The following is a 10,096-nucleotide window of genomic DNA, read 5'->3' on the forward strand; positions in this document are numbered from 1 at the left end:
GGTGCAGGCGGGAGTGTCATAGTGAAGGGTCTGAATACTTATATAAAATAAGTTTTTCAGTTTTTTATTTTTAATGATTTTGCAAAAAAATTCCAAAATGTGTTTTGCCTTTGTCATGGTGGGGTCCTGGGTGTCAATTGACAGGAAAAATCTATTCAGTTCATTTCAAAACGTACAACATAAAGTGTAGCAAAGTGGAGGAGTTTGAATACTTTTTGAAGATGCTGTACGGCATCAATTAGGGTATGTAGCTTGATTAAGGGAACTACAACAGTACAGGAGTATGATGCTTGTATGTGTTGAAATCAGATTACAAGTTCATGTCCTTAACTACTACACTACATACAAGCCTTGTAATCCACCTAGTCCTTCAAAATGTACATCTTAAATTATTCTGATCACAGTATGCCACACCATTATGAATAAAGGTGTGCCTGTCCTACAAAAGGCTACAAGTGAATGATTATGTTATGAATGCACTGTACTGCCACCATGTGGAAACAACTGCATTATACTGTATACCAGTACCTCACAAATTTTTACATTGAAATGTTTCCCCATTTATTTATTCGTTTTAAATTGTACTTTCTGCATTATTCTGTTTTCTGTTTTTTTTTTTTAAAAAAAAAAATGTGTTGCAGAGCAAAAAGACCTGAATTTCTGCCTAAACCTCTTGTCTTGTGTTTCTACTCAACAGGCCATAGTAGGAAGTGATCAAGTCTTGTAGGAATCAGGGTTCAGATCCTTTGATCTTCTTGTAGGCCATAACCAAAGCACTAAAATTGATATAAGCAGCTATAGGAAGCCAAGTGAGATGTAACTGACACACAAATCATGTGCAGAGGAAATCTTCCAGAGATTATGAAAAAGACCGAAACAATGGCAGATCTTTCTGAGATGTATGTGATGCAGATATTCAGAGGACATTTAAAGTGGGTGCATGGTGCATGGTGCATGAGGGATGGGATTAGGACTTATTCATTCACCTGACCGTTGAAGATAAGGTCAGGAGTGGTGCTAGTGAGGGTCCCATGGATGATAGACAGCTACAAAACGGAGACACAAGATTAGAGCAATGACCACTCACAGCATCTTTTGCTGTGTTAATTATGTGTCCCGGCAAAAAGTGCTCAGCAATATGACACATTACTTCCACTATGCTCTTGTGCAGATACTGCCCTTAAGTAGAGAAAATGTACTCAAAAACTTTTCATTCATTACAGAAATGTGAAATTAATTAATATATGTTAATATGACATTTAGGGGGGTGCGGTGGCGCAGTGGGTTGGACCACAGTCCTGCGGTCTGGTGGGTCTGGGGTTTGAGTCCCGCTTGGGGTGCCTTGCGGCGGACTGGCATCCCGTCCTGGGTGTGTCCCTTCCCCCTCCGGCCTTACGCCCTGTGTTGCCGGGTAGGCTCCGGTTCCCCGTGACCCTGTATGGGACAAGCGGTTCTGAAAAAAAAAAAAAAAAAATATGACATTTAGAAAATAGCACATTTTTTTAACTTTTCTTAGGAAAAATTCAATGTTGAGAGAAACATTCCAGTTCTCAGCAGGTTATAAGATAAACGAACCCTTGGCTGACAGTGTACAGAATTAGCCAAACAAAAGACTGTTTCACAGCAAGTTGGGGTTAACATAAAGAATAGGTTTATGGACGTACACTGCTTGTATAAGAGCTAAAGGTGTATCACAAGGAGACTACGTAATCAACGTTACAATTCTACATGTTGACACAAAAGACATCTTAGGAATTATCAAAAAAGTTTATTGGAACAGTTCATAATCAGTTCAAATAATAATGGTCAATAACAGAAAATAAGCAACAAAGTTTATGTACACCAACATTTTAGAAACTTTTTAATGGAGATATAATTGATGAAGAAAAAATTAGTGGGTATTTATTAGTGGGTCAGGGTATGTTTACTCAAGGTGGCAAACAGGCTGCAATGGTGCTTAACACACATCCATGTTGCACTTTGGAGAAAATTGTGCTTTTTGAACTTTGGAATTGGATTGAAGCCTATCACAAAGTACCCACACTACAGAATAATAAAGCAGAAGGCCTGACAGTCTGTGACAGGGTCCACTGACTGAAATTCCACCTTCATGCTGCCGTCCTGAGTGGCTGTGATCATGGACTGTCCATCTGCATGAGTTCTATACCCACTATTGATTTAGCAGTAAAGTCGACCAGCTATTGTTTACTACAGGCAACGACCGAAACTACAGAAAGCTGTAACTTTACACAGAATCACCCAGAATGCCCTAAAAGGTCCTAGTACAACATACGTTATAGAAAATAGAGTTTCCCAGACCTGTGCAGTAGAGAGAAAAACTGATCCATATGTATAGTTTATAGGGATCCTTCCCAAGGCAGCCATCTAGCCCAAGACTTCATCCATCCATCCATCCATCCATCCATCCAAGACAATTTCCTGTGAACTATGATAAGACCTGAGGGGGCCGGCCGGCTGTCATACAAGCACCCCATGCTGACTGAAGCTGATGACCACCTGGCATGATGGACGAGATCTGCCTTTGTGAACTGGGAAATCAAGTTAACACTCAGCAACAATGTTATTATTATTTGTAAATTGACTTGAAAGAGGCCTACTTTTTTAATCTATAATGCCCAGGAGGGGTGGGCAGTCACTGGCACTTGGACTCCCAAATTTTTTTCTCCCTTGACTTTCAGTTGAGAGTTTTTTCCTCTCCTCTGTGGCCAGTAGGTATATTTATAGCTTTATAAAAGCATTGATAATGTATTGCTCTAGTATAAAGTCAACTGTCTTATTTGATTCTTTGTCTTATGCCTTTGTTCAGTGCTCTGTGTCACTGTGTGAGAAGAGCACTCTATAAAAATACATTGAATTGAATTCAATTTATGAACACAAAAATGATAAAGCATTAAATCTGTTAACCTAAGTTATTCACATTATGACTATGGTTGATTAAAAGAGTCTAAAACATTAGACATTCGTTTTCTCTTCGCCTTTCCAAGAGTGCACCTGAGCAGAAGCCCACGGGGCCAATTGGATGTGGAGAAAATAAAGTTTCCAACCAGATGGCAGCGGGCGACACTCCTCCTGGTGTCCAAATGGTGGGAAATCTCCCTGGTTGCGAGAGAGACAGAGCAGCACCGTGGACAGCGTCTTTGCTCACCGCAGAGTGCAGTAAAGCTATACCAAGCAAAGGGCAATTAGAGACAATTGGACACAAATATTCAGATTGGCTTGGATTATTCTCACTCGTTCTGAGTGAACTCTGTACAAGACTGCATATTTGGTGCTACCGGCATCACTGCGCGACACAACATTTTATTGAGAAAAATGTTTTCCAGCTTCGTAGTTCAGGGTTTACATTAGGGACATAGTTTTACATAAATGGTAGCATAGTGGTTAGAGCAGCTACCTTTAGATCCAGAGGTTGCTGGTTTGAGCCTCACCTCCAGCTGTAGTACCCTTAATCAAGGTACTTACCCTAAATTGCCTCAGTAAAAATTAACCAGCTTCATAATAGACACAGAGGGCAAGGGATTTTTTTTTTGTAAATAAAGACAAAGTGGCTCTTAAAGTGCGCACACTCCACAGCCAGTTTAATGATTACTAATGTCAATGTGGAAGGCTGGTTAAGTAAACAGGAGGAGGTCAGTGGCTCCAGGAGCAATTGATCCGGCCACAGTTGGTCCTCTGCGTGTCCCACTCCCGCTCCCACTCCAAATCTTGCCCCGTTTTAGGAGCTCGGAGCGCTCGGAGCCCAGTCCCACTCCACGATCACGACTATCCCAGGAGGGAGGCATGAAGCCGTTGTTGGTGCTGCTGGTAGCGGTGGTGGTGGTCGGCATGGTGCTCGCTGCAGAAGGTAGGGACACAAGCCAGGGCATGCTCGTAAAACAGCGCCCTTCTACCTCAACTCCCTAGAGTCAAGAATGTATTATGAAGCGTTGCCTCGCGATGTTGTAGTTTGACACTAGTAGCTCCCAAGACTAGTAACCGCTGACCACGATATCAGACACCATACAGTCAGCCTGCATCTTTGTCCTGCGCGCCCTACTTTCCGAACATGTCTGTTTCATCACTCCTCCCTACAGTTTACAGTGCCTTTGGAAGTTTGTGCAAAGAAGAAACGTATTGTAACAATCCGCATTACTGCGAGTTCGAGCGGGGAATGCTTTTATTGTGAAAAGTTGCATTTTGGGTAAGTTGTAAATAAAGTTTTCAACCACTGGGGGGAATTCCAAGGAATATAACGGGATGACTGTCTTGAGCAATATGCGAAAAAAAGCCTTTGGGTGCTAAGCAGGCCAGGAAGGTTGGCTTGAGGCACAGGTCCTTAAGGAAATGCGGTTCTCAAACTGGGAGCGTTATTTTCGTGTGCTGGTGTTCAAATAAACATTCATTATGAACACTACCTGTGCGTCCTTCTTCGCCCCATCCAAATCCAGAGCGCCGCGTGCCACAGTATGAATTCTTAAAATACAGGAGGTTGAGTTTGAAGCGTTTTATGGAACAGGTGGTGGATTTGCGGGTTGAGGCAGAAAATGAACGGAGGTGTTACCTTAAACCATCAACAGAAATAACTTATAGCTAATCAAGAGCAAAGCAAACAGCAGAAGTAAGTATGTGTAAATAACTCAAGGGACCAAAGGGTAACTTTTGGTTCAATGGGTAATCTTTTATTAACCTTTTCCTAAACCCACATGAGAGGCTGCTGTGAGTCCAATGACACTTACAGTTACAGTCAATAGTGAACAACCGACAGGGGTGGCCTGTAACTGCATTCTCAAGTCAGTAGGTCAAAAGTAGGAATGATTGCTTTCATTAATACCTTGTCAAAATGTTCCCCTAAATTGCCTGCTACTCTCTCTATAAGGTGTCATTTCTTGAGTCACTACACTGTCCCTTCCCCCTACTGTGGTGTTACCCATGAGGTGTAAGAATACTATTTTAAATTCACTGACAGTGATAAAATCATATCTTTTTTCTCCTAATGGTTTCACTCAGATGGATTTGCAGTGTGTGTTGCCACTAAAGGGACATGAATTTGTGCTGGCCTATGATAGCAGAAGGTTGGACAGATGTAATCTTAGTTAATTTGAGAATGATGCCAGACAGCAGTGGTCAATTAACATCTTGGCTGTCTTTGCCATGTCATTCCACAGAGTCTTGTGTTGGACGCTGTGAGAACGGCTTCAATCCTGCGCTGAAATGCCAGTGTGATGACATGTGCAAATACTACAGCAGCTGCTGCTTGGATTATGATACTATCTGTGGTAAAAAGGGTAAGTTCCATGAAATGGAAAGTTGATTCATGTCACTCCTGTAACAAAGCCATATAACTGTCTATGTTGTATATTGTGCCATATATTCTACAAATAGAAGTGATAATATACTACATTTGCCAAGGACTTAACACAGTAGGTATGTGTTTAAACCCTCTCTCTGGATGGGAGGTCATAGTTTAAATTCTGTCATGGAATATCTCCAAACCAGCTGCTATAATGCCATAAATGCCTTCCTAATTACCTGCCCTGAGCTGTAGGGCACATAGGTGATATACAGTGTGAAATTTTCCTACAGCATTTCAGTGTTCCGTGTTACTTTGAGAATAAAGGGTAAAACTGTGGAGGAAGTAATGATGAAGTTCACATCTACAGCACGTGGTGACACATTTGCTAATGAAGATGACGGTGACCTCTTCAATATGACCACACCATCGACGATTGTTACCCCAACCACCCACAGCTCCACAAGGACCCCGGACCCAGATGCAGTGACATGCAGTGGCCGACCGTTCGATGCATTTATGCAGCTCAAGAATGGCTCTATTTATGCCTTCAGGGGTGAGACTGGTGCAGCAAAACAAGCCATGACATATCTTTATATAATAAATTCAGAACGGAGTTATATTTGGGAGGTGGGGAACAGTACAGATCACTATCACATGGCAACAACTTTTCAGCCATTGCTATTAACCCAAGGTAATTCAGTAAAACACCTATTATTACAGATAAAACACTAGCAAAGCCATCTTACTTTTACAGTGGGTAAAGACAGGTGACTCAAACAATAGGAAGACATGCACACATGTTTACGTTCTGCTCTGCAGGAAAGTACTTTTTTGAACTCGATGAGCATGCAGTGGTGCCTGGCTACTCAAAACTCATAGAGGACATGTGGGGCATTCCCGGTCCCATCGATGCTGCCTTCACTCGTATCAACTGCCAGGGCAAGACTTACATCTTCAAGGTGCTCACATTCTTTGAGTCAAAGCGTGATACCCGAGGATCCCATTGTTTAAATATGCGAGAGTATTCTGCTCATTAATAAAGAGCTTTTGCAGTTTGACCTTCTGAATGAGGACTCTGACACACATGTTCTCTTTGGTCAGATGCTCTCTTTCCTAATATCCTGGAAGTGACAGGGTATACACATCTGTATAGGCCGGTATACCCTACTGTACATATGCTTCCATGCCACTCTTAAATGGGTGGCACAGCGAGTAGCGCTGCTGTTTCACAGCACCTGAGTGGTGTGAGAAGATGTGGGTTTGAGCCCCACTTAGTCTGTGTGGAGTTCGCATGTTCTCCCTGTGTCTGCATGGGTTTCCTCCCACAGTCCAAAGACATGCTGTTCAGGTTCATCCATAATGTGTGAGTGACAGAGAGAGTGTGTTCCACTGATATATGGATGAGTGACCCATTGTAAGTAGTGTATCTAGCAGTGTAAGTCACCTTGGTGAATAAGGTGTGTGGGCTGGTAACACTACATAGAGCTTGTTGGAAGTCACTTTGGAGAAAAGTATCTGCTAAATAAACATGAATGCAGGCTTCACAGAACATTGTGCTTAAATATATGATATACATTAACAAGAGCTTTACATTACCTGTAAACATGGGTTTTGGAAGTTTAAAAATGTGTCCACTTTATAAAAGAAAACAACACGTGACACTGGTTGCTTTCTTGTATTCCAGGGTAACAAGTACTGGCGGTTTGAGGGTAATGTCCTTGATGAGGACTACCCTCGGGATATAGGGGAGGGATTTGAAGATATTCCAGATGATGTTGATGCTGCATTTGCGATCCCAGCACTTGGCCACCGTGGCAAAGAGAAGGTCTATTTTTTCAAAGGTACTTTTAAAAAAAAAATAAAAAAAAAATGCATCACGCCTCATCTAGCAGTCACTGGGCTGTTGGGCCAAAGACTGCCTGGAAGTGATAGGACTATGATGTGACCAGGTCCCTGCCTCAGCAGGGAAACTGCTCTTGAAATGCTGAACGCAGCATTTAACGTAAACCTACTTGAGCGAAGAACCTCAGTGCAGCAAGTGGTAGGGAACGAACTAGGTTTGCTTGAGACTTAAGTCTGCAGCTATGTCTCCATCTCTTAATGTATAAATTGTACTTTTGCTGAGATGTATGTCGCTTTGGACAAAAGCATCTGATAAATGAATATATGTAAATTTCTCTTATTTAGGTCAACCTTCCTACCTGAAGAAAGCTGTAAAAAGTACATTGTGTACAATTCTGCAAATTGCAGAATTAAATGAAGTGCAGATTTCTAAAGCCATAGTACCTGTTAGCTTGTTTTGTCTTGAGAACTGTTTTAGATTTTGAAATTGCATAAAGAGTCAGTTTAACAGGTCATTTTGAAAAAAGTGACATGTTATTTGTCTACTAGGTGAACACTATTACCAGTATGAATTCAAGAACCAGCCATCCCATGCAGAGTGTGTCAAGATGACCCAGGCATCCCCATCAGTCCTCTTCACTCGCTACACTGATCTGTACTGTGAGCCATGGGAGGATCTGCTCACTGTGCTACTTGGAGGCTGTAAGACCTCTTTGAATTGTGCCCGTTTTGTGTCTTAATTGTCAAAAATTTGTATTAAAAAGCAGCAGCTATTAAAGCTGCAAGGTCAGTTAACCTAATACCTGAATTGCCATGAAGGAAAGTAAGTCTTCTCACTGCCTGAACTGACACCCCCTTGCAGCTAAGGGTCACCAGCACAGCCCCCGCTTTATTAACAGAGACTGGGAGGGCATCCAACCCCCAGTGGATGCAGTCATGGCAGGGCGGATCCACATAAGCACTGCCTCCACCCCAGCTCTTGCCCCTTCCCGATTTTCTCGAAGCCGGTCCAGCAGAAGACGCCATAAGAATCGTAGGAGAGGCAAGAAGAACCAAAGGAAACAGCTGTACAGCGATCTCTACAGAGAGCTGTATGATTACTTTGAAGACATTTTTCCAGATTATGAAATGGAGGCAAAGAGCATGCCTGTCCAAAAGATCTACTTCTTCAAGAAAGGTACTTTCATATCACATTTGACATATTTGGACAGGGTTTAGTGTTGCATTACATCAGTGTGGAATAAAGATATAAACTAAGTACGACACCTATGTCTGCTAGGGAAAACTAAAGGTGGGGCATAACTGCTTTCTATTTTTTCTTCCCAGATAAATATTACAGAGTGGACTTACAGACCAAGACAGTGGACTCTACTAATCCTCCTTACCCAAGACCCATCGCCAAGTACTGGCTAGGTTGTAAGGATGAACCAGAGCATGAGAAGGAATAACACCCTGTACCCTAAGAGCAGCCATCAAGTCCGGAGCTCACAACAAGTCAGTCAGTCTTAAGTAGAGGAACACAATCTGAAATATACATCAACTTCCCAATTGGTCCCATTAAGGAATAGTTCAAAAAGTTAGTTCTATAATGGAAGGAATAAATATGGGAAAAATTAAAGGTAAGCTGATGTTACATGAATTCTCACATAAATATAAAGCCAGCAGATTATCCAAAAATCAGAATCAACTTTCCATGAAAGCATTTGTTAATATAAGCATCTAAACAATGTACAATTGTGCTTTAACCCTTGCATGTATCCTGGGCACTATATTTTATGTAATAAAAGGACATGTGTTAATGTTAGTGCTATGCCTCTGAGGCATTGGGAGGGGAACCTACAAGCACAGTAAAACAATGCAATAGTGCTTTGCTTCCTCCAATGCAGATCCATAATATGGAATATTATGAAACTATTGTGGCTGGGGTCAAAGCATAGGTCCATAAAGATGTGCCATAGTTATTCATACTCTAAAGGAGAACTAAGCAGGCAAGGTTGTGTGTGCTGCAAGTAGAATCAGGTTGTTTAATCACACCATCCCAAAATTGGCAAACAATGTGTTTAAAGGCAATGTTTTAATGCACAATTTAGCTGACTGAGGTTTTGAACACTGCAAACACCTGTGAAGAGGAATGTTTCTAGGCCACAGGTTTAAACACACCTACATCATTTAATCCAAGAGGCTATAATACTGCAATTTCAAATCTTGTCCTACACTTAAGTTACCTTGGCATGAAGGGTTGTTTTCTAAAGCTGACAGGAAGATCATAGTTGCAAACTTTTTCAGTCTTATTACACAATTACTACAAACATTCACCAGCTACTCATGTAACTAAGATATTTAATGAACATGAACTAGATCTACTTATTGTAGAAGACCTCAAACAAAGCATGCTTAAGTGTTACTATTTCATTTGCACTTTGAAAGTGGCAGTGCTAGAAGTTTAAAAGCCACGTAACATTACATACCAGCTATTAAATAGATTTATATTAGTGTATTTAATTCTAATCAAATAATCATTTGTAAGCTATGTAATTGTCACCACAGCAGAGAACTATCTGTTAAATTAAAATTTTCATAGATATAGAGGAATAGATCTACCATATCATCATAGATCTCTGCTTGTGAGCTTCCCCAGCAGCTCTGGTGTCGAGCCTGCAGTGGCTTGCTCATATTTGGCACAGTCTCAGTCATGCTGCAGTGCACAGCAATGGGATCTCTCCGTTGCTCTCCCCAGGTAGCATGGTCATCCACACTCACCTGCATGTAAGGACTAGCACTGTTAGCATTGCAACTGGGGATGTAGCATGGAGGTAAGGCACTCTACAAGTGACAGAAGCCACTGCTGCCATGCCACACCTCATCCACAAGCTCTGGCTGCAATACAAGACTGTCAGAAGCACAGTTACATGCACCTCACACTGCAGCAGACACTCTGGCCAGAAGCTGTAGGGCACACCA

General features: G+C 41.7%; 1 protein-coding gene across 1 annotated transcript; it reads left to right on the plus strand.

Moving 5' to 3' along the window:
• Positions 1-3,663: 3,663 nt before the first annotated feature.
• LOC108921180 (vitronectin-like) lies at positions 3,664-8,939 on the plus strand. Its single transcript, XM_018730530.2, has 8 exons — positions 3,664-3,865; positions 5,166-5,285; positions 5,661-5,846; positions 6,113-6,252; positions 6,978-7,134; positions 7,685-7,837; positions 7,998-8,312; positions 8,462-8,939. The coding sequence occupies exons 1-8, from the start codon at positions 3,802-3,804 to the stop codon at positions 8,581-8,583; spliced, it is 1,257 nt and encodes a 418-aa protein (XP_018586046.2). The 5' UTR covers positions 3,664-3,801; the 3' UTR covers positions 8,584-8,939.
• The last annotated feature ends 1,157 nt before the right edge of the window (positions 8,940-10,096 follow it).

The sequence above is a fragment of the Scleropages formosus genome, chromosome 4 (genome assembly GCF_900964775.1).
Source record: "Scleropages formosus chromosome 4, fSclFor1.1, whole genome shotgun sequence".
Lineage (NCBI taxonomy): Eukaryota > Metazoa > Chordata > Actinopteri > Osteoglossiformes > Osteoglossidae > Scleropages > Scleropages formosus.